This window comes from Symphalangus syndactylus, chromosome 5 (genome assembly GCF_028878055.3).
Source record: "Symphalangus syndactylus isolate Jambi chromosome 5, NHGRI_mSymSyn1-v2.1_pri, whole genome shotgun sequence".
Taxonomy (NCBI): domain Eukaryota; kingdom Metazoa; phylum Chordata; class Mammalia; order Primates; family Hylobatidae; genus Symphalangus; species Symphalangus syndactylus.
In genome coordinates, this window is record NC_072427.2 from 77,572,465 (window position 1) to 77,598,170 (window position 25,706).

At 43.0% G+C, this 25,706-nt stretch overlaps 1 protein-coding gene across 4 annotated transcripts; it reads right to left on the reverse strand.

The window, feature by feature from the left end:
• LOC129483176 (general transcription factor II-I-like) lies at positions 1 to 25,661 on the reverse strand. Of its 4 annotated transcripts, XR_010121137.1 has the most exons (7): positions 25,325 to 25,661; positions 20,941 to 21,076; positions 19,186 to 19,244; positions 17,673 to 17,778; positions 8,272 to 8,456; positions 3,710 to 3,794; positions 1 to 1,305 (listed from the first exon to the last, which is right to left on the reverse strand). XR_010121137.1 is itself a non-coding variant. In XM_063640398.1 (4 exons), the coding sequence occupies exons 1-3, from the start codon at positions 25,366 to 25,368 to the stop codon at positions 8,275 to 8,277; spliced, it is 285 nt and encodes a 94-aa protein (XP_063496468.1). In that variant the 5' UTR covers positions 25,369 to 25,627; the 3' UTR covers positions 4,203 to 4,313; positions 8,272 to 8,274. The 4 variants fall into 4 exon arrangements, 1 of the variants encoding a protein (XP_063496468.1); XR_010121136.1 differs by lacking the exon at positions 17,673 to 17,778 and having other exon boundaries at positions 25,325 to 25,627; XM_063640398.1 differs by lacking the exons at positions 1 to 1,305; positions 3,710 to 3,794; positions 17,673 to 17,778; positions 20,941 to 21,076 and adding an exon at positions 4,203 to 4,313 and having other exon boundaries at positions 25,325 to 25,627.
• Positions 25,662 to 25,706: the final 45 nt, after the last annotated feature.

A 25,706-nucleotide genomic window follows, 5' to 3' on the forward strand; every position in this document is an offset into this window, starting at 1 on the left:
TAAAGACACATGCACATGTATGTTTATTGCAGCACTATTCACAATAGCAAAGACTTGGAACCAACCCAAATATCCAATAATGATAGACTGGATTAAGAAAATGTGGCTCATACACACCATGGAATACTATGAAGCCATAAAAAATGATGAGTTCATGTCTTTGTAGGGACATGGATGAAGCTGGAAACCATCATTCTCAGCAAACTAACACAAGGACAAAAAAACAAACACCTCATGTTCTCACTCATAGCTGAGAACTGAACAATGAGAACACATGGACACAGGAAGGGGAACATCACACACCGGGGACAGTTGTGGGGTGGGGGAAGAGGGGAGGGATAGCATTACAAGATATACCTAACGCTAAATGACGAGTTAACGGGTGCAGCACACCAACGTGACACATGTATACATATGTAACAAACCTGCACATTGTGCACATGTACCCTAAAACTTAAAGTATAATAATAATAAAATTATAATAAAAGATCGAGACTTCTGGCCCAAAGGGCCTGCAGCTGGTCTGACCATCTATCAAAAAATCTGAATTTAAATGGAGACACATTGGATTGTGACATGCAATAAAAGAACTAAAGCAGCAGCAGGTCTTGATTTGGGTTTCCTTTCCACCCTACACAGCTCCAGTGAATGGAGGAGTGAGCATGCCTGTGGTGCTCCTGACACATCTGGGGTGGTTCCCACTGACAGTGGTCAACCTTTGGGATTTTCTACACATTGCAGGGTCATCGTCCATCTATGCTAACCTAGAACCTCCAGATAAAAGCTCCTGTTTGGAGACTGGAGAGAAAACTGTCAAACCTGAAGGTCCATGAACTGTCTCAGTCTGGGGAGAACACATGTAGGAAAGGCTACAGAATCTGATGTAAGAAGGCTAATTTCAGATTGACCCATATAGCTTTAAGATTGTGAATAATTACCTTACTTTTCAATGCTCTGTTATTCTCTCATCAATGAGAAAAGTGAACCAAATAGTCTCCCATATCCCTTCCAATCTTAACATACTCTGACTTTATGATTAAAGAGTGATACTCACTGGGTGCAGTGGCTCACGCCTGTAATCCCAGCACTTTGGGAGGCCGAGGTGACCAGATCACCTGAGGTGGGGAGTTTGAGACCAGCCTGACCAACATGAAGAAACTCTGTCTCTACTATTTTTACAGAATTAGCCAGGTGTGGTGGTGCATGCCTGTAATCCCAGCTACTCTGGAGGCTGAGGGATGAGAATTGCTTGAATCCGGGAGGCAGATGTTGTGGTTAGCCAAGATCGCACCATTGCACTCCAGCCTGAGCAACAAGAACAAAAATCCACCTCAAAAAAAAAGAAAAGTGATACTAGTAAGGCTAAAACTGTGGCTGAACCCCAATTGGAGCCTGCTGGGATTATGCTATGCAAAATTACTCCACACAGAGCCATTCTGACCATGTCCCTCCCTACACCAGCTATCATACAGATATGCACTACTGATATGAGAAGTCCTTGCTACAGAGGACATTGACTGATTCAATAATAGACTAAGTCATTCAACCAAAAAATATTTACTGAGCACTTTCTAGGTATTTAGGTATACAACAGAGCAAAACAGACAAAAATCCATTCCCTCATGGAGCTTACATTTTAGTGAAAGAGGAAGAGGAGTCAAGTATCAAATAGGAAATATGAGTTGAGGATATATTTTATGCAGAGCAGCCTGGAGGCCCTTGATAAGGTGACTTTTGAGCCAAAATCCAAAGCAGTGAGAGTGAGCCATGCAGACATAAGGGGAAGAATGTTCCAGGCAGAGGGAACAGCAAGGCCCAGAGACAGGACAAGGTCAAGCATGCCTGGCATGTTAAAGGAAACACCATGAGCTCAGTGTTTATAAAGAGGAGTAAGAGCAGGAGAGTAGCAGGAAGCACAGTGAGATAGGTAGTAGGGGACCAGATAATGTAGAAAACAAAGCCACTGGAGAATTTCAACCGAGGGGTAAACATGATCTGAATTCCACTGTAAAAGGATTGTTCTAGCTGTTGTACTGAGAATAGACTGGGTGGGTGCGGTGGCTCATGCCTGTCATCCCAACATTGAGAGGCCGAGGCAGGTAGATTACTAGAGGCCAGGAGTTCAAGACCAGCCTGGCCAACAGGGCAAAACTCTGTCTCTACTAAAAATACAAAAAAAAAAAAATAGTCAGGCCTGGTGGCTCATGCCTGTAATCCCAGCTATTAGCGAAACTGAGGCAGGAGAATCACTTGAACCCAGGAGGTGAGGGTTGCAGTGAGCCAAGATCACAACATTGTACTCCAGCCTTGGTGACAAAGCAAAACTCCATCTCAAAAAAAAAAGAGAGAGAGAGACAGCAGACTGAAAGAGGCAAGCATGGAAACAAGGAAACCAGTTAGGAGACTGTGGAGATAATCCAGGTGAGAGATGATGGCAGATAGGTCCAGGGTGGCAGCAGTGAGGAGTGAAGAAGGACAGACTCTGGGATATATACTGAAGTTGAATCAACCAGGCACTGGAGGACAGGATGATCTTGGAAAATCTTGGGACTACTGCAGAATCGAATGAAGCTAAATGGCACTAAATTCCAACATCCACTGTGAAATCCTGGGTTCAGGGATTTGTTCATCTCTGTCACCTATTGTCCCCACCCAGTGCTTGGCATATAATGGAGATATAAAATGTCTTCAATTCTTGAATGAATAAATGTGGAACTGAATATATTACAAAGCCAAAAGCCCTGTAGTTTGATAGGTTATTAGGAAACCAAAAAGCATGTGGTACTAGACATGTTTTACTAACAATGGAACAATGGATTCTCTCCCCTGAGTAAACTTATTTCTCATTTTTTTTTTTTTTTTGAGAGTCTTGCTCTGTCACCCAGGCTGGCAGTGGCACAATGTTAGCTCACTGCAACCTCCATCTCCCAGGATCAAGCAGTTCCCATGCCTCAGCCACCCCAGTAGCTGGGATTATAGGCGCCCACCACCATTCCCAGCTTATTTTTTTTTTTTTTGTATTTTAGTAGAGACGGGGCTTCACCATGTTGCTGAGGGCTGTCTCAAACTCCTGAGCTCAGGTAATCCACCTACTTTGGCCTCCCAAAGTGCTAGGATTACAGGCATGAGCTACCACACTCAGCCTGAATCTATTTCTTTTTATAAAAAAAATTCCCTTTATAACTTATTTCACAGTAATAAGCAATGAAGCTGACAAGCAACTTCATATAATACAGTTGAAAATCTGAACAACTTGGCCATTTCCCTGAGAGGCCAGATGTAGTCACCAAACCTCATGCCACCTCAGTAACTTCCAACTAAAATACAGGGATAAATATTATACAAGTAGTAAGCTCATGTTCTTATAAATAGTAAAACATGTGCCAGGTACTGTGGCTCACACCTGTAATCCCAGCACTTTGGGAGGCTGAGGTGGGTGGTCACCTGCGGTCAGGAGTTCAAGACCAGCCTGGCCAACATGGTGAAACCCCATCTCTACCAAAAACTACAAAAATCAGGTGTGTGTGGTGGTGCGTACCTATAGTCCTAGCTACTTGTGAGGCTGAGGCATGAGAATCCCTTGAACCTGGGAGGCAGAGGTTGCAGAAAGCCGAGATCATACCATTGCACTCCAGCCTGGGCAACAGAGCAAGACTCTGTCTCAAAAATAAAGTAAAATAAAAATAAAGGCATACAGGATGCCACTTACATGGACAGGTGTTCAGAGCTTGTGTGGAGGAGTTGTGGATGAGGATGAAAGGCAGCTTGGAGACAATGGAGGCTAACTGGAGTTACTGGATGAAGAAAGGAGGGAAAGAGAGACAAAAGGAAAAGGGTAAGGGGAGTGGAAGATTCGCCTCAGTGTGGAGGTCATCTCTGATTGCTGACAAAGGAAAATGTTGGAGAAGGTCTGAAAATATTGCTAAAGGTCGGCAATTTCAGAAAATCTTATAATATTTCCTTTACTTTAAAAGAAAACTCAGCATCTCAAAGGTTTAGTAGGAGTTGTTCCCCACCCCACACCCATTTCAGTAGTTGAGCCATTCAGCCACAGAAAATAACTCCAGTATGAACACATTAGAATACTACCAATAAAGACATGGGACTCTCCTCCTCTGAGGTTGAGCGCTTCTATTCGCTTGCTGCTCAGCCTCCTCTTCTGCACATCCTCACCTCCTTTACTGGCAGCTGTTCCTCCCATGGATGAATTCACGCCCCCCTCACACAGCCAGGTGCCACCTCCCACTCTTCGAGGCTCCATCATGTGCCTGGCTCCACCGCCTTCTCATGTACGACATCTACCTTTCACCAAGCTGAGGACAGAGTGCACCCATGGTGTGTTTAAGGAGACAGTTCTGATGGCCACAAAATTCTTTTGTCATGTGCTCTGTGATTTTAATTGTCCTGTCCAAACACTAATGCATGGTCCACAGTCAGGCCAAGTAAGGTTATGTTAAAATGAGGAACCACCAAGCACCTTTAATTCCTTCCAAGATCTTTTATGAGTGGGACAGAGTCAAGTGCTGTTAGTGATGGCAAGAAGAAGATTCTCCTTCTGGTGACACCTGCTGTACTCTGGTGATGATGGCAAGTCCAGCACTGCTCCAGCACCCAATCCTTGCAGTGTCTTCTACGACACTTACACATTCTTTATATAGTACAGGTTTCGCATTCTCACTTTCTGCAATAACTGTCACAACTGCCCCTAACAAAAATGGTGACTGCACTCCTCACAACCTTGAATTTGAGCTTTGTCTTCAGAAATGAAGTTTTCTACAGGTTTCATCATCTTCAGACTAATGCAAACTGAAGATCTACCTCCAGGAATATTTTTCTTTCTCTATTACTTCCCTTAGAAAGAAATGTGTAACTTTCAATCTTCAATTCTTCACCAATGCTTTGATTCTTTGGCTAAATCAAAAGCATGCTGAGGGCAAGGTGTGGTGGTTCACACCTGTAATCCCAGCACTTCGGGAGGCCGAAGTGGGTGGATCACAAGGTCAGGAGTTTGAGACCAACCTGGCCAACATGGTGAAATCCCATTTCTTCTAAAAATACAAAAATTGGCCAGGCATGGTGGCATGCACCCGTAATCCCAGCTACTCAGGAGGATGAGGCAGGAGAATTGCTAGAACCCGGAAGGCAAATGTTGCAGTGAGCTGAAATCATGCCACTGCACTCCAGCCTGGGTGACCAAGCGAGACTCTGTCTCAAAAAAAAAAAAAAAAAAAAAATGAAAACCATGCTTAACCTATGAGTTAAGCACTGAGTTTTGTCTTCTCCATTGCAGAACTCTTGGACAAGGATAATTTTCTTACGCTACTACAGAATTTCTCAACCACTTTCCATGCCATAATCCACACAAAATCTATTTGGCACATTGACTGACCTTAAGTAATTGCCCCAAGGTACTTTGAAAGCTGAAGGAGCCGTATTTCAGGATACACCCATTAACCCAACTTGAGAACATGTATTCACCTTAGCATTCATGAGAATGATTAACTGCACAAATTTGTAAACACCTAATATACACACATAATTCATACTTGATTCCCAACACTTATTTCCTGACAATACAAAAGTTCAAACTAAATAGCCATTTATTAGTTCCTGGCAACATAAGTTCCTAAGGTAATGGATGATCTACAAATTGTGGTCACTTACTCTGACAATGCACAATGGCAAACAAAAAGATGGCAAGGAAAGGTACACTTAGAGCTGTAATAAAGAAACTAGGCTGGGCACCGTGGCTCACACCTGTAATCCTAACACTTTGGGAGGCCGTGGTGGGCGGATCACTTGAAGACAGGGGTTCGATACCAGCCTGGCCAACGTGGCAAAACCCCATCTCTACTAAAAATACAAAATTTAGTCAGGCATGGTGGCATGCACCTAGAATCCCAGCTACTCGGAAGGCTGAGGCAGGAGGATCACTTGAACCTGGGAGGCGGAGGTAGCGGTCAGCAAAGAACGCACCATTGTACTCTAGTCTGAGCAACAAGAGCAAAACTTCATTCCCCGCAAAAAGAAAATAACATTATTTGTTCAACAGAGACTTATTGGATCTTTTTCTGTTAGGCTGTGATATTCGTGTGCAGGCCAGAATTACAGTATTTGTCATTTTAGGAACAGGGCACACATGAATAAACATTAAGGTCTAAAGGCAAACAGTAACTGCTATCCCTGAACAGCTGAAATGTGGCTACTTCAAACTGAAATATGCTGTGAGTATGAAAGACACACCAATTGTCAACAAAAAGAATATACGCAAATGAAGAATGTGAAATACTTCATTGTGTATTTATAATCATTTCAGGTTGAACTCGAAAATATAAAATTATGTATGTGGCTTGCCTTTGCAGCACATATTGTATTTCTGTTGGATACCACCGGTCAAAATTCAAAGCTTAATGCCAGGTGCGGTGACTCACATAGGTAATCCTAGCACTTTGGGAGGCTCAGGCAGAAGGATCACCTGAATCCAGCCTGGCCAATATGGTGAAAACTCGTCTCTACACAAAATAAAAAACTCAACCAGGCATGGCTAACTTAGCCTGTAATCCCAGCTACTCGGAAGGCTGAGGCAGGAGAATTGCTTGAGCCTGGTTGCAGTGAGCTGAGATCACACCACTGCACTCCAGCCTGGGTGACAGCGTGAGACTCTGTATCAAAAAAAGAAAAACCTTGGGTTATCCCTACACTGCATCTGTTCATATTGATAAATCACAGAGTGCCTATATTGAGCTTCTGCAAAAGATTTTTTGGGGAGGTGAAGGAAGGAGCAGTTCCATCATGTAAAAGATTAATTTTTAAAAGCTTGAAGATTAATCTGTGCTTTTAAAAAGGATTTCACAGCTATTTCACTTGTTGTATTTGTTCTTGGCTGAGTAAGTTCAGTTGTATTGTGAGTAAGAAGTTTTGGTCTGTGAAAAACAGTTGATATTAATATTATAATAAAACATTTAGAAGATATTTACAGGTCTTTCTCACACAGCTTTGCACTGCTAAATATTATTATTATTATCTGAGATGGAGTCTCATTGTGTCGTCCAGGCTGGCGTGCAGTGGCACAATCTTGACTCACTGCAACCTCCGCCTCCCAGGTTCAAGCTATTCTCCTGCCTCAGCCTCCCGAGTAGCCGGGACCGCAAGTTCACACTACCACACCTGGCTGATTTTTGTACTTTTAGTAGACACAGGGTTTTGCCATGTTGGCCAGACTGGTCTTGAATTCCTGGCCTCAGGTAATCCACCTGCCTCAGCCTCCCAAAGTGCTGGGATTACAAGCATGAGCCACTGCGCCCAGCCAATTTTTAAACATAATCCATTCTGCCTTCATTTTACAGTGAAAAAAATCATTTTGGTGACTTGAATTTTGAAAATAGCAATTTTCAGACATTCAGGTGAGACCACCTGGATGTCTCCAAAGTCATCTTTTTTGTAAGATAAATATGCAAAAGTCACTTTTCCCCCAAACCAGCCCAATTATATTTCTGAATCTTAGATGAACTGTCCCACAGCACAGCCAGAAGCAGCTTGCTGTATCATCTTAGAACTTTCCTCTCCCTTATAACTCAGTCCCAACGAATATACAGAGACACACAACCTCAATCAGTAAGCAAGACTCTACCCACTTCAACATTCCTTCCATGAGTAGAGAGAGGCTTTCTCTTCCTACCCCCCAACACTCAAACTACTCACGTGTTACCCTTCAAAATCAAGCCAGAATAACTTTTCTAAAGGGCAGATCCAAATTATTTTAAGAGGAAACTGCTATGAGACCATTTAATGACTGCCACTGCTTTTGTAGGAGCCAAGGCCTTCCTCCATTTGGCCACAAAAGTCTATCTAAGCAATCCCACTATGCCCACATGGCACTCCTCACTCCACACAGAATGGGCAATGTATGTGAATATGTGAGCATATTTGACTCCTCTCTGCCTTTACTCATATTTGAAGCACACTGCCTCCCTTCTGGATGCACAAGTGACTGATCTGGGTGTGCCATCCTTGCCTTCTCCCCAAAAAATGCTCAATAACTCTTCATTGCATTTTTCTGAGTATTAAGACTCCCAAGGACAGGGTTCTTGCTAGAACCAATTTTGCACATCTGATGCTCATACTAAATAAATGTTTGTTCAATAAAGGAATCTAAATGTTAATTTTAATATAAAGAAGTCATGATAAGAGGGGAACAAAAGGCCCATCTTGGTGAAATTAATCTTTCCTTGGGGAAGACAATGGATTTGTTTCTGCAGATTATCATCTTACCTCTTAATAACAAACTTCATTCGATTGCCCACTTGAAAGATGTTTTCGAGCCTTAGGATTCCATGTTAATGAGGGGCTTCTGAAAGGAATGTTTTCTGGTAGTCCTTCCACATTCAGCTCATTCACATGTGTTTCAAATTTTTGGTATGGTACCGCCTTGGCTTCAGTGCTCCCCAAGGCTTCAGCTGAAAAAACCAAAGTAATTCAGAAGATTATGTTTGTGTTGAAATCAGATTTTAGTACAATCCAAAGCAAGGTGCAAGTCAATTTTTTTTAATTGGAAAAACTCTAGAAACATATTTACTAACTATTGAAACAGACTTAAAGCAAAGGCAACTATAAATGATCCATCATTAGACAGATCAACGAGACAGAAAATTAACAAGGATATGAAGGACTTGAACTCAGTTCTCGACAAAGCAGACCTAATAGACATCTAGAGAACTCTCCACCCAAATCCACAGAATATACATTCTTCTCAGCACTTCATCGCACTTATTCTAAAATTGATCACATAATTGGAAGTAAAACACTCCTCAGCAAATGCAAAATAATGGAAATAATAACAAACAGTCTCTCAGACCACAGTGCAATTAAATTAGAACTCAAGATTAAGAAACTCACTCAAAACCACACAACTACATGGAAACTGAACAACAGGCTCCTGAATGACTAGTGGGTAAATAACAAAATTAAGGCAGAAATAAAGATGTTCTTCAAAACCAAAGAGAACAAAGACACAACATACCAGAATCTCTGGGACATATTTAAAACAGTGTTTAGAGAGAAATTTATAACACTCAAGGCCCACAAGAGAAAGCAGGAAAGATTTAAAACTGACACTCTAACATCAAGATTAAAAGAATTAGAGAAGCAAGAAGAAACAAATTCAAAAGCTAACAGAAGACAAGAAATAACTAAGATCAGGGCAGAACTGAAGGAGACAAGAAAAACTCTTCAAAAATTCAATGAATCCAGGAGCTGATTTTTCGAAAAGATCAACAAAATAGGTAGACCACTAGCCAGAATAACAAAGAAGAAAAGACAAGAATCAAATAGATGCAATAAAAAAATGATAAAAGGGCTACCAACACTGATCCCACAGAAATACCAACTACTATCAGGGAATACTATAAACATCTCTATGCAAATAAACTAGAAAATGTAGAAGAAATGGATAAATTCCTGGACACATACACCCTCCCAAGTCTAAACCGGGAAGAAGTCAAATCCCTGAACAGACCAGTAACAAGTCCTGAAATTGAGGCAGTAATTAATAGCCTACCAACCAAAAGAAGTCCAGGACCAGACAGATTCACAGCTGAATTCCAGCAGAAGTACAAAGTGGAGCTGGTACCATTCCTTCTGAAACTATTCTAAACAATAGAAAAAGAGGGACTCTTCCCTAACTCATTTTATGAGGCCAGCATCACCCAGATAAAACCTGGCAGAGACACAACAAAAAAGAAAATTTCAGGCCAATATCCCTGATGAACATCGATGTGAAAATCCTCAATAAAATACTGACGGCCGGGCACGGTGGCTCACGCTTGTAATCCCAGCACTTTGGGAGGCCGAGGCAGGCAGATCACGAGGTCAGGAGATCGAGACCACGACCACGGTGAAACCCCGTCTCCACCAAAGATACAAAAAATTAGCTGGGCGTGGTGGCGGGCGCCTGTAGTCCCAGCTACTCGGGAGGCTGAGGCAGGAGAATGGCATGAACCCGGGAGGCGGAGCTTGCAGTGAGCCGAGATTGCGCCACTGCACTCCAGCCTGGGCGACAGAGGAAGACTCCATCTCAAAAAAATAAAAAATAAATAAAAAATACTGACAAATCAAATCCAGCAACACATCAAAAAGCTCATCAACCACAATCAAGTCAGCTTCATACCTGGGATGCAAGCCTGGTTCAACATAAACAAATGAACAAATGTAATCCATCACATAAACAGAACCAATGATAAAAACCATAGGATTATCTCAATAGATGCAGAAAAGGCCTTTGACAAATTTCAACACCCTTCATGCTAAAGACTCTCAATAAACTAGATATTGATGAAACATATCTCAAAATAATAAGAGCTATTTATGACAAACCCACAGCCAACATCATGCTGAATGTGCAAAAACTGGAAGCATTCCCTTTGAAAACTGGCACCACAAGGATGCCCTCTCTCACCACTCCTATTCAACATAGTATTGGAAGTTCTGGCCAGGGTAATCAGGCAAGAGAAAGAAATAAAGGGTATTCAATTTGGAAGAGAGGAAGTCAAATTTCTGTTTCCAGATGACATGATTGTTTATTTAGAAAACCCCATCGTCTCAGCCCCAAATCGCCTTAAGCTGATAATCAACTTCAGCAAAGTCTCAGGATACAAAATCAATGTGCATAAATCACAAGCATCCCTATACACCAATAATAGACAGAGAGCCAAATCATGAGTGAACTACCATTCACAACTGCTACAAAGAGAATAAAATGCCTAGGAATACAACTTACAAGGGATGTAAAGGACCTCTTCAAGGAGAACTACAAACCACTGCCCAAGGAAATAAGAGAAGACACAAATAAATGGAAAAACATTCCATGCTCATGGATAGGAAGAAGCAATATTGTAAAAATGGCCATACTGCCCAAAGTAATTTGTAGATTCAATGCTATCCCTATCAAGCTACCATTGACTTTCTTGACAGAATTGGAAAAAACTACTTTAAATTTCATATGGAACCAAAAAAGAGCCTGCATAGGCAAGACAATCCTAAGCAAAAAGCACAAAGCTGGAGGTATCACTCTACCTGACTTCAAACTATACTACAAGGCTACAGTAACCAAAACAGCATGGTACTGGTACTAAAACAGGTATATAGACCAATAGAACAGAACAGAGGCCTCGGAAATGACATCACACATCTACAACTGTCTGATCTTTGACAAACCTGACAAAAACAAGCAATGGGGAAAGGATTCCCTATTTAATAAATGGTGTTGGGAAAACTGCTTGAGCCATATGCAGAAACTGAAACTGGACCCCTTCCTTACACCTTATACAAAAATTAGCCCAAGATGGATTAAAGATTTAAACGTAAGACCTAAAACCATAAAAACCCTAGAAGAAAACCTAGGCAATACCATTCAGGGCATAGGCATGGGCAGACTTCATGACTAAAACACCAAAAGAAATGGCAACAAAAGCCAAAATTGACAAATGGGATCTAATTAAACTAAAGAGCACAGCACAGCAAAAGAAACTATCAACAGAGTGAACAAGAAACCTACAGAATGGGACAAACCACAGAATGGGACAAAATTTGTGCAATCTGTCTATCTGACAAAGGGCTAATTTCCAGAATCTACAAAGAACTTAAACAAATTTACAAGAAAAAAACAACCCCATCAAAAGTGGGCAAAGGATATGAACAGACACTTCTCAAAAGAAGACATTCATGCAGCGAAAGAACATATGAAAAAAAAGCTCATCATCAATGGTCATTAGAGAAATGCAAATCAAAATCACTCCAGTTAGAATGGTGATCATTAAACAGTCAGTAAACAGAAGATGCTGGAGGGGATGTGGAGAAATAGGAACACTTTTACACAGTTGTTGTGAGTGTAAATTAGGTTAACCATTGTGAAAGACAGTGTAGCGATTCCTCAAGGATCTAGAACGAGAAATACCATTTGATCCAGCAATCCCATTACTGGGCATATACCTAAAGGATTATAAATCATTCTACTATAAAGACACATATGCAAGTATGTTCATTGTGGCACTATTCACAATAGCAAAAACTTGGAACTAGCCCAAAAGTTCATCAATGATAGACCAGAAAAAGAACATGTGGCACATATACACCATGGAATACTATGCAGGCATAAAAAAGATGAGTTCATGTCCTTTGCAGGAACATGGATGAAGCTGGAAACCATCATTCTTAGCAAACTAACACAAGAACAGAAAATCAAAAACTGCATGTTCTCACTCATAAGTGGGAGTTGAACAATGAGAACACATGGACACGGGGAGGGGAACATCACACATCAGGGCCTGTCAGGGGGTTGGGGGCTAAAGAAGGGATAGCATTAGGAGAAATACCTAATGTAGATGAGGGGTTGGTGGGTGCAGCAAACAACCATGACACGTGTGTATAGCTATGTAACAAAACGGCACGTTCTGCACATGTACGCCAGAACTTCAAGTATAATAAAAATAATAATAATCACAAAATCCTACTCCCAATCCAAGGCCACAATTTAATTAAAGTCTATAAAACAGGACAAACAAAAAAATCACTCAGTTTATTTCACTCCACAACTTGTATGTGTGGGTTACAATGCATTTACTTTAATATCAGTCTTGATAAACTCTGGAGCAGAAAGCCAGGGGTAACCCACCTAATCTTTAAATGAAACGTCTCCAACATGGCCTCGAGTGTGTGGGATCTTTCTCAAGCCCCCATGCTTGAGTGCCATTTGCTGATGGCCCTTCCCCATGAGCGAAGAAGCTGTGTCACTAGTTGAACACTAGGTACAAGAGAGCATGAGAATCATGCTTGCAGCTGTAGTTAGCTGGGGGGCTGGGGGAGGGCACTGCTCCATGATTGTGTATTCTGAGTTCTCCCATTTTAATGATAACTGTAAATGTTTTCTATCTTTGAAGATACTTGCATTTTTATGTATCAGAATCCCAAGGCTGAGAAATAAAAATTTTAAAAACTAAAATAATAATAAGAAGAATAGCCATGCACAGTGGCTCATGCCTGTAATCCCAAAACTTTGGGAGGGCAAGGCAGGCAGATCATGAAGTCAGGAGATTGAGACCATCTTGGCTAACACGGTGAAACCCCATCTCTCCTAAAAATACAAAAAATTAGCTGGGTGTGGTGGCGGGCACCTGTAGTTTCAGCTACTCAGAAAGCTGAGGCAGGAGAATGGCATGAACCTGGGAGGCAGAGCTTGCAGTGAGCAGAGATCGCGCCACTGCACTACAGTCTGGGTGACAGAGCGAGACTCCATCTCAAAAATAAATAAACAGATAGATAAATAAATAAATAAATAAATAAATAAATAAATAAAAATTACCCATCATTAACAGCCTGATTTTGGCAAATTTAAGTGCCCTGGTCCCAAGACAAAATAACTCTAAGATCTTAAAAGATTGAACTCTATTTTTCAGTATCCTTGGGAAGAAGAGAGAGAAAGAAAATCATTATAGACAATAAAGAATACAACCTAAATACTATTTTTTTTTCTTTTTTGAGATGGAGTCTTGCTCCGTCACCCAGATTGGAGTGCAGTAGCATGATCTTGGTTCATTCCAACCTCTGCCTCCTGGGTTCAAGTGATTCTCCTGCCTCAGCCTCCTGAGTAGCTAAAATTACAGGTGCCCACCACCATGCCTGGCTAACTTTTGTACTTTTCAGTAGAGTCGGGGTTTCACTATGTTGGCCAGGCTGGTCTCAAATTCCTAACCTCAAGTGATCCACCCATCTCTGCCTCCTAAAGGGCTGGGATTACAGGCATGAGCCACTGCACCCGGCCTGCAAATACTATTTGGAAGCAGCCTTTTGCTACGAACTGTTCATGACTGTAATAACCCTCCTCCATTTGCTGCTGCAAACTGGCACATTTCAGGCTAAACTTTCATCTACACTGAAACAACAAGATCAATGTTCTTTACCCCCTTCAACCTTGTGAGCAAGATATATATATATAAAACTGTGCACACAGAATTCATGGACTGGGAAATAAAAAAAGTAAGCAGAGGCCAGTTTAGATTACAAGAAGCATAACAACCAAAGTTAGCACATGAAGATTTTTTGGATCCAGATTTAAAGCATAATTTTTCAGATAATGAGAAAATGAGATACTGTCCATGTAAGAGTGAGAAACTTGGCTGGGTGTGGTGGCTCACGCCTGTAATCCCAGCACTTTGGGAGGCTGAGGTGGGAGGATCACCTGAGGTCAGGAGTTCAAGACCAGCTTGGCAAATATGGCAAAACCCCGTCTCTACTAAAAATAGAAAAATTAGCCAGGCGTGGTGGCATGTGCCTGTAATCCCAGCTACTCAGGAGGCTGAGGCAGGAGAATCGCTGGAGCACAGGGGGCAGAGGCTGCAGTGAGCCGAGATTACGCCATTGTACTCCAGCCTGGGTGACAGTACAAGACTCTGTCTCAAAAAAAAAAAAAAGAAAAAGAAAAGAGAAGAGTGAGGAAACTCAACTAAGGGCTGCATATGAGCTGACACCAAAAAAATCATTGTCAATTTTGTCAGATGTGATGAGATACTGGCTGTGTAGGAATACGTAAATGCTATTCGGGGATGCACACTGAACAGATAAAATGATGTGATGACTGATGTGCTTTGCAATATTCCTGCAAAGGGAGGTAAAGGAATAGAACAAAAGGTGAGACAATCTTAAAGATCACAGAAATTGAGGAATGGGTATTTTAGTGGTCATTGTACTATTTTCTCTACTTTTGAATAGGTATAAAAATTGTGATTTAAAAATGTAAAATAAAACAGCCGGGTGCTGTGACTCATACCTGTAATCCCAGCACTTTGGGAGGCTGAGGCAGGTGGATCAAATGAGTCAGGATTTCGAGACCAGCCTGGTCAACATGGTGAAAGCCTGCCTCTACCAAAAATACAAAAAACAAACAAACAAACAAAAAATCAGCCAGGCATGGTGGCAGGCACCTGTAATCCCAGCTACTCAGGGGGCTGAGGCAAGAGAATCCAGGAGGCAGAGGCTGAAGTGAGCTGAGATTTTGCCACTGCACTCCAGCCTGGGTGACAGAGTGAGAATCCACCTCAAAAAAAAAAAAAGAAAAGAAAAGAAAGTAAAAATGAATTGATTAATCCCTGCTCTGAAGCCACATCCAAACAGAACTCTAAAAAAAGATTCAAGCAATTTACATGGTGCTGCTTATACGCACATCTCCCTCGCACCTCTGTATGTAACATTTAAATATTTTGCAACATGATGGGTGGGAGTCGCTCAAAGCTGGACATGCTGGCATGTGCCTGTAGCCCCAGCTACTTGGAGACTGAGGCAGGAGGATAACGTGAGCATAGGAGTTCTAGTCCAGCCCAGACAACATAAGAAGACCCTGTTTCTTTTCTTTTTTTTTTTTTTTTTGAGATCGAGTTTCACTCTTGTTGCCCAGGCTGGAGTGTAATGGTGTGATCTCGGCTCACTGCAACCTCCGGCTGCTGGACTCAAGCAGTTCTCCTGCCTCAGCCTCCCAAGTAGCTGCGATTACAGGCACACACCACCACACCCAGCTAATTTTGTATTTTTAGTAGAGATGGGGTTTCTCCATGTTGGTCAGGCTGGTCTCAAACTCCTGACCTCAGGTGATCCGCCTTCCAAAATGCTGGGATTACAGGCATGGGCCACCGCACCCGGCCAACCCTGTTTCTTTAAAAAGAAAGGTCGGGGAGCTGTCAGGGAGCTCATTGATGAATTATTTTGGCGATATCAACAATTGCTATCAAAACACCACTATAAAATCAAAAATTATATCTATTCCCAGATCTTTCTCCTTACTTCTAAACTCATTTAACCAACTGTCTCCTCCACCTCCACACCTCAACTTAAATGTCAATTCAAAATAAATAATAATTAATTTATTTGTTCTTAGACTGGCTTTCCTCTAACATCTCAAGACTTGTCTTAAATTCTTACTTAATGGTATTAGCACCAAATCTGAAAGACTCTAGTATACAGACTCTTTGATATAAGAAACACGTGTTTTTGAGAAACCACACAAAATAAAATAATTATCATAGCTGTAAAAACAAATATGCCCATAAACAAAGAACAGTAAAGGATTAGAGGCTTTCAATCACACTAGAGAGTGATGTTAAATAAAATTATTCTGTTAATTCAACAAGAAAATATATAAACCTGATTCTAACAAACTTTCTATAAAATAAAAAAGAACCAATTGTTGAAGTTGAGAGTGAAAAAAGTGGAAGTTTCAGAAAGAGGTGAGGCCAAATGCAGAATGTGCTCCTCACGTATCATCAAGGCTGCCCCAATCACACCCCCTGCCTCCCCATCCCCTTATTCTACTTAATTCTATCCCAGACCTTAACACCTTATGTAGTAAATATCTCCTACTTACTACACCTTTCCCCACCAGATTGAATGCTCCAGAATGTATGGGGCAGTTCCCCCTCCCCCCACACCCGGCACCTGACTCACAGGTGCCAAATGACTGCAGGATTATGAGGCTGGAAGTAGTAAATATTTCCTCAATATTTGCAGTAGTTCACAGCCATGAAAAATCTAATATTTCCTCTCTCCCTTTCAGGAACCTTAAAGAAAGCAGCAATACTGTCGTAGGCATTTGAATGAGAGCAACTTGATTTTAAATAGGAGCTGGGTAAAATGAGGCTGAGACCTACTGAGCTGCATTCCCAGATGGTTAAGTCTTTCTAAGTCACAGAGTGATGGAGGAGGTCAGCAAAATATACAGGTCATAAAGACCTTGCTGATAAAATGAGTTGCAGTAAAAAAGCCAGCCAAAACCAAGATAACGACGAAAGTGACCTCTGGTCATCCTCACTGCTACACTCCCACCAACGCCATGGCAGTTTACAAATGCCATGGCAACATCAGGAAGTTATTCTCTATGGTCTAAAAGGTGAACCATAAAAATAATCCACTCCTGGCAGAGTTCGGTGGCTCTCACCTATAATCTCAGCACTCTGGAAGGCCAAGGCGGGTAGATCACCTGAGGTGAGGAGTTTAAGACCAGCCTGGCCAACATAGTGAAACCCCATCTCTACAAAAAGTACAAAAAAAAAATTAGTTAGGTGTGGTGGTACATGCCTGTGATCCCAGCTATTCAGGAGGCTGACACAGGAGAATCGCTTGAACCCAGGAGGTAGAGGTTGCAGTGAGCCAAGATCTCACCATTGCACTCCAGCCTGGACTCCATCTCGAAAAAAAAAAAAAAAAAAAAAACAGTATGAGAGCCCGGGCGTGGTGGTTCAGGCCTATAATCCCAGCAGTTTGGGAGGCTGAGGTGGGTGGATCACCTGAGATCAGGAGTTCGAGACCAGCCTGACCAACATGGTGAAACCCCATCTCTATTAAAAATACAAAAATTAGCTGGGCACGGTGGCAGGTGCCAGTAATCCCACCTACTTGGGAGGCTGAGGCAGGACAATAGCTTGAACCTGGGAGGTGGAAGTTGCAGTGATCCGAGACCACGCCACTGCACTCTAGCCTGGGTAACATGAATGAAACTCTGTCTCAAAAACAAAACAGTAAGAGAAAACTGGAGCTGAGTACTACTCATTGTATTTACTTTCCTAAATAAAACATCATTATAAAAAACATTACTCAGTAATATAATTTAATTGAAGGGGAAAAAACAGACTTACCAAATTTTTTTGCAAAAAGCTGATCCACCATCTTTCATAATTTAGTGATTCTGGTATACCATACTTCCTTCGCTATCGAAATCACAGGAATACAAGTTTTCTCAATCTAATGGGTTTAATAACTTAGGTTATTAAATATTATTATTATAAAATAGCAGTAATTTTCTTTCCTGTGACTAATTTTTTTTTTTTTTTTTTGACATGGAGTCCCGCTCTGTCGCCCAGGCTGGAGTGCAGTGGCACAATCTCGGCTCGCTGCAAGCTCCGCCTCCTGGGTTCATGCCATTCTCCTGCCTCAGCCTCCCGAGTAGCTGGGACTACACACACCTGGCTAATTTTTTGTATTTTTAGTAGAGAAGGGGTTTCACCGTGTTAGCTAGGATGGTCTCGATCTCCTAACCTCGTGCTCCACCAACCTCAGCCTCCCAAAGTGCTGGGATTACAGGCGTGAGCCACTGCACCTGGCACCTGTGACTAATATTATTTCTAAGATCCAGATTGTATTTATTACTGAAACAATGCTGACATACACTGCACAAAAAAAGGAAGAACCAGACATTCGTTAAAGCTAGGAAAAAGCAGAACTGTGTGCTCAAGAACAACTAGCAGGCAGCACAGGCTGTCTCATGCCTATAATCCCAGTACTTTGGGAGGCTAAGGCAGGCAGATCACCTGAGGTCAGCAGTTCCAGACCAGCCTGGTCAACATGGTGAAACCCAAACTCTACTGCAAATAAAAAACTTAGGCAGGCATGGTGGCAGGTGCCTGTAATCCCAGCTACTTGGGAGGCTGAGGTAGGCAGAACTGCTTGAACCCAGGAGGTGGAGCCTGCAGTGAGCTGAGATCATACCACTGCACTCCAGCATGGGCAACAGAGGAAAACGTCATCTCAAAAAAAAAAAAAAAAAACAGTGAACAGTTAGCAAGTGCCATTTGCTATGTGGAGACTAGGGATATGATCTTGCTGACAATCCTTCCATTTTAGTAAATCTAAACAGTGTGATTCCATTCTTTTTTATCTGCACTCCACTCCAGAGCCAAAACAAGTAAGAAAATCAATTATATTTCTATTTCTTTCAAAACACATCTAACAATTAAGAGATGATATGCATGGCTCCATACTCTAAAAGGAACCTTCTTATGTCCTGGGTATCGTGGACATTTGATGAATGCTTGTTCAGTTGACTAGTGTAGACTTCAATAATAAACTGTTCAATGCATTATGCCAGATAAATCTTGCATGTCAAATGTAGGACAACTATTGTGCTTTTAGTTATGTCTACCCATAAATGCAACATTTACATGTATTTATAAGTGGTTAATAAAAAGAAAATGAGTTTATTGTTCTAAAGAGTATTAGAATTTTGATCACATGAATTCTCCTGTCCTGGAACATAATTAAAAGTAAGAGGGATCTTATTTCATGTGAAAGCTACCATTAAAAAAATCATTGTTAAGCATTAAATAATTATTTCACATAATCTTCTAATCTGATTTAAGACTGAAGACCTACCTCCTAAAGCTGGTTTATCAAGTTGTAAGTCTTCATGTGTTGAATTCATAAGTTCATGTCTGAAAGGTGAGAATAAATACTTAATATTCACTAGGCAATATTCAGCAAAGTAATATTCACTGGTGCATATTTTACATTTCATCACAAAGGGTGGCTTTGAAAAGAAAAGAAAGGCTGGCCATGGTGGCTCACACCTGTAATCTCAACATTTTGGAAGGCTGAGGCAGATAGATCATGAAGTCAGGAGTTCAAGACCAGCCTGGCCAACATGGTGAAACCCCATCTCTACTAAACATACAAAAATTAGCCAGGCGTTGTGGCAGGTGCCTGTCATCCCAGCTGCTCAGGAGGCTGAGCTAGGAGAATCGCTTGAACCTGGGAGGCAGAGATTGCAGTGAGCCAGGATCATACTCCAGCATGGGCGACAAAAGTGAAACTCCAGCTGAAAAAAACAAAAGAAATATCCCATTACTTTAAGGCAATGTAGATACAGCCAGAATTTCTACAGAAATCTGAACCACATTACAAAGCCAGAAAAACATACCAGCTAATATTATTTAATACAGATAATACTAAATGGAAGAGGTACATTTTTTTTTCTTGAGATGGCATCCCACTCTGTCACCCAGGATGGAGTGCGGTGGCAGGATCTCAGCTCACTGCAACCGTCGCCTCCTGGGTCCAAGCAATTCTCCTGTCTCAGCCTCCCGAGTAGCTGGGACTACAGGCACCTGCCACCATGCCCTACTAATTTTTGTATTTTTGTAGAGACAGGGTTTCACCATGTTGGTCAGGCTGGTCTTGAACTCCTGACCTCAGGAGATCCGTCCACCTCGGCCTCCCAAAGTGCTAGTATTACAGGCATGAGCTACCAGGCCTGGCCAGAAAAGGTAATATTTTCCAAACATAAACATTAGCGTAACTTTATTGGACTTATAAAAATATTTTTTTTTAGTAACAGAAGCAGAAGATTCTCCTGAACTGTATCATTTCAGCTAACATTTATTTACTTAAGATGAAAATAATATAACCGCTATAAAAAGGCAAGAGGTAGCCAGGTGCAGTGGCTCATGCCTGTAACCCAAACACTTTGGGAGGCCGAGGCAGGTGAATCACCTGAGGTCAGGAGTTTGAGACCAGCCTGGCCAACATGGTGAAACCCCACCTCTACTAAAAATATAAAAATTAGCCAGGCGTGGTGGCAATCGCCTGTAGTCCAAGCTACTAGGGAGGCTGTGGTGGGAGGATCACATGAACCTGAGTAGTGGAGGTTGCAGTGAGCTAAGATCGCACCACTGCACTCCAGCCTGGGTGAGAGAGCAAGATTGTTTCAAAGAAAAAAAGAAAAAGTCAAGAGCATTGGGAGTATTAAAATCAGACAGAACCAATGGTCTATCATCAGAACAGCTCCATTTTTTTGCTATCATTATGTGTCAAGGTCAATTTGCTAAACATTAATATTTGTATTAAAGTTTTAAGTGTACCATATAACACATTAGTGCTGACTTAGGTTTAATGTCCTTTGCTGTACAATATAGTTGAATATCATATTTATATATCACAACAAAAGTATCTTTCCCCAAGGCAGTTACCATTAATACTGCTTTAAAGTTATAAAATGTGGGCTGAGGGGTGGCTCACACCTGTAATCCCAGCACTGTGGGAGTCCGAGGCAGGCAGATCACGAGGTCAAGAGATCAAGACCATCCTGGTCAACATGGTGAAACCCCGTCTCTACTAAAGTACAAAAATTACCTGGGTGGGGTGACGAACACCTATAGTCCCAGCTACTTGGGAGGCTGAGGCAGGAGAATCTCTTGAATCTGGGAGACAGAACTAGTGGTAAGCCGAGATTGCAACTCCAGCCTGAACAACAAGTGTGAAACTTTGTCTGAAAAAAAAAATTATGAAATGTGAAGATTGTTTTTATAATTTTACAACACTTGAGCATTACTGTCTTTAAATAATCTAATAAATCACCATCACAACAAAAGCCCCACAAGCTAATCTGTTTCACCTTATAAAAAGCACTGACATTTAGTGTGCGGTAATTTGTTGCAGCAACCACGGGAAACTAGTATTGTAGTGAAGCCTCAAAACCCACCTGAAGGGGCTGGGCATGGTAGCTCATGCCTGTAATCCCAGTACTTTGGGAGGCCAAGGTGGGTGGATCACTTGAGGTCAGGAATTCGAGACCAGCCTTGCCAACATGGTGAAACCCCATTTCTAAAAAAAAATACAAAAATTAGCCAGGCGTGGTGGCACATGCCTATAATCTCAGCTACTCAGGAGGCTGAGACATGGGAACTGTTTGAACCCAGGGTGGGGCAGAGGTTGCAGTGAGCCAAGATTGTGCCACTGCACCCCACCCTGGGTGACAGAGCGAGGCTCCATCTCAACAACAACAACAAAAACAAAAAAAAAACCCACTTGAAGAAGGTTTTCAGTTCTGTCAACAGTGCCCCACCAAACCCCTTAGAAGCACACATTCCTTTGCTATGGGCCATGGACAGGAAGAAGGAAGCGCCTCCTCATGGCAGGGGCCTACCCAGGAGAAATTCAAGGGAAGGCACTGCCAGGCCGGTCCTTCTGCCACGGCCATTTTCTTTTTTTTTTTTTTTGAGACACAGTTTCACTCTGTCTCCCAGACTGGAGTGCAGTGACACAATCTTGGCTCACTTCGACCTCTGCCTCCCCAGTTCAAGCGATTCTCCTGCCTCAGCCTCCTGAGTAGCAGTGATTACAGGAGCATAGCATGCCTAGCTAATTTTTGTATTTTTAGTAGAGATGGGATTCTGCCATGTTCCCCAGGCTGGGCTCAAACTCCTCGCCTCAAGTGATCCACCTATCTCAGCCTCCCAAAGTGCTGAGGAGTGAGCCACCACACCCAGCACTCACCAAGGCCTTTGATAGCAGGCTTTTTCCAGGTGAGCACTCTTGTCTGGTCTGGTTCTGCCCCACTCTCCCTCTCACCAAGTTGGAATCCCTCACTACTTTTCAGTAGAGGAGAGTGTGTACCCCAATCTCAGCTTGGTATGATTCAGGTCTGCATTTAACTCATGAAACCTGGCTGATCTGGGAAAAAAAGTGTCTCTCTGCAGGTATGATACGGGATGGGCCTGTCCCCAGGACCCTGGGAGAGGGAAGCCCAATGTCCCAGCAGGTTGGCAGTGCTGGGGAAGGGAAAGTGTTATGGTAGCCCCAAGACTAAAAAGAGGCAGCAGAGGGAGCAGGGCATCATTCCTATTGAACTCATGTCGCTGCATGAGTGAGGTGAGGGAGGAATGCACCCGAGTGATGTGAGGCAGAGAGGTGCGGTTCCAGGGTGGCCTTCACCCTCCCTTCCTGCCATGTTACTCTGATCCCCTGCAGGTGAGCCTGCCCACTTTGGGCTTAGGGATGCCGCTGAGGCGTGTACTTAAACGCAGCCTCCCATGAATCATGTCTCCAGGAGTGAGGCAGAGCAGGGAGGAGTCCTAGACAGAGGAGAGGCCAGGGCAGGAGGGAGTGGGCCTCAAACTCCAGGAGGGGGCCCTTCTCATGGGTCCTCTTTTCCGGTCTCTCCTTCCTTACCCCTGGGCTGATCACCTGGGGAAGAACTGAGGCAAGGTTTCTCATCCTCAGGTCTGAGGGGTTCAATTACCAGGCCCAAGTAGCTGGGATTACAGGCAAGCACCACCATGCCTGGCTAATTTTGTATTTTTAGTAGAGACAGGGTTTCTCCACGTTGGTCAGGCTGGTCTCGAACTCCTGACCTCAGTTGATCCACCCACCTCTCCCTCCCAAAATGTTGGGATTACAGGTGTGAGCCACTGAGACTGGTCAAGAAATCCTTTTTTAAAAACGAGCTGGGCTCAGTGGCTCATGCCGAAAATCCCAGCAATTTGGGAGGCCGAGGTGGGTGGATCACTTGAGGTCAGGAGTTTGAGACCAGCCTGGGCAACATGATGTAACCCCATTTCTACTGATATATATATATATATATTAGCTGGATGTGGTGTTGGGCACCTGTAATCCCAGCTTTTCAGGGGGCTGAGGCAGCAGAATCACTTGAACCTGGGAGACAGAGGTTGCAGTGAGCCGAGATCATGCCACTGCAATCCAGCCTGGGTGACAGCAGTGAGACTCCATCGCAAAAACAAAAACAGATTCCATCTCAAAAATAAATAAATAAATAAATAAAAATAAATAAAACAAAAAACGTGGTATGGCAATGAAAATACTGTGTTAAAGTTTCATAGAAAATAAAAGACCACTCAGATAAAATAAGCTGTCTTTTTAGATGAGTATATTTGTTATTCTTATTTTACAGCTAAAGAAATCGGTTCAGAGAATGCTATTTGATTGGACCATGTTGCATTTCCGGACAGTGCAGCTGAGATCAGACTTCATGTGTAACTCCACTAGCCTACCAGGGTGCCTCTCATAAAGGTAAGAAACGTAAATTTGGCCTAATATACAGTTTCCAAGGCAGCACTAGGTCAATTCCACATACAGTACTTCTATGTTCATCAAGGGAAACCTGAAGGGAAGGTGAAAATGCTTCTAGAAGGCAACTGGACACCAGCGCCCTTGTTTGTTGCCTTTGGGCTCTTCCTCTAAGGCCAATAGTGACCTGAAATTACTAACTCTTCCAATCAAGTGGACAAAAGGGTACCAAGGTCGTCAACATCAGACAAATTCACCTGAGGACCTATCTATGTGCTTTGAAAGACAAAACTGCTTTTGTAAAGGATACTGTATTTCAGAAAAACATAATCATATAAACAACTAATAACACTGTAAAATGCTGATGTGTTGAATGCTACTTTAGAAAAACATGTTCAAATCTAGGAAAAAAATTTCTGATAGAAAACTACATATCAGCTGGGCGAGGTGGCTCATGCCTGTAATCCCAGCACTTTGGGAGGCTAAGGCGGGCAGATCACGAGGTCAGGAGATCCAGAGCAACCTGACCAACATGGTGAAACTCCATCTCTATAAAGATACAAAAAGTTAGCCGGGCATGGTGGCATGTGCCTATAATTCCCAGCTACTCAGGAGGCTGAGGCAGCAGAATCGCTTGAACCCAGGAGGCAGAGGTTGCAGTGAGCCAGTGAGCCAAGATCTGCACCCCAGCCTAGGTGACAGAACAAGACTCTGTCTCAAAAAAAAAAAAAGAAAGGAAGGAAGGAAGGAAGGAGAAAGGAAGAAAGAGGAAGAAAGAAAGAAAACTACGTGTCAATTATCCAGCTAGCTAGCTATCTAGAGACAGGCTTTCATTCTATTGCTGAGGATGGACAGCAGTGGGATGATCATAGCTCACTGCAGCCTTGAGCTCCTGGCCTCAAGTGATCCTCCTTCCTCAGCCTCCTTAGTAGTTAGGGCCACAGGTGGACACATTTACACCTCGATTTTTTGTTTGTTTTATAGAGATAGGGTTTCACTACATTGCCCAGGCTGGTGTCAAACTGGAGTCTCGCTGTGTCCGCCAGGCTGCCGTGCAGTGGTGCGATCTTGGCTCACTGCAACCTTCGCTTCCTGGGATCAAGCTATTCTCCTGTATCAGCCTCCTGAGTAGCTGGGACTTCAGGCATGCACCACCACATATGGCTAATTTTTGTATTTTTTGTAGAGACTGAGTTTCACCATGGCCAGGCTAGTCTCGAACTCCTGACCTCAGGTGATCCACCCGCCTCGGCCTCCCAAAGTGCTGGGATTACAGGCGTCAGCCAACTAGCCGGGACGAGCACTTTATGTTATTAAATAGCCTAACCCAAGCAGGGCGTGGTCCCTCATGCCTGCAATCCCGACAACTCTCATGGCCAAGGTGAGAAGATCGCTTAAACCCAGTTGTTCGAAACGGGCCTGGGCAACATAACCAGACCCCCATCTCTACAAAAGGTACAAAAATTTGGCCAGGTGCGCACCGCGCCTGGCTAATTTTTGTATCTTTTGTAGAGACTGGGTTTCGTCATGTTGCCCAGGCTGGTCTCGAACTCCTGAGCCCAAGCCATCCATCCTCCCGCCTCGGCCTCCCAAAATGCTGGGATTACAGGGCCCAGCCAGCCTCATGTTTTATTTAAGCGGTCCCTCCCTGTTGCACACTTGGATAGTTTTTTTTTTTTTTTTTTTTTCTATTTTTTTAGACAGGGTTTACCTCAGTCTGGCAGGCTGCAATGCTGTGGTGGGATCATAGCTCATTGGAGCCTCGAACTTTGGGGTTCAAGTAGCTGGGGGGCTGAGGTAGGACTACAGAGATCCGGTCGCGCCATATTGCTAGACTGCTCTTGGCCTGAAGGGATCCTCCAGCCTCGGCCGCGCCTGGACATAGTCTTCCAGTTTTGACCAAAATAAACACTGTGCTTGGTCTGAGTTTTCAACTACCCTTCTCCAGCCAGCAACACACAGGACCTGGCGGAGAGGTCGTGGTTACCAGGCTACACGCTGAGAAGACTGCCCAGCTGCAAGGACCCTACCGCCCCAGTGACGTCACCGAGCGCCCGCGCCTGTGACGTCGCCGAAGGCCCACCTCTATGGCG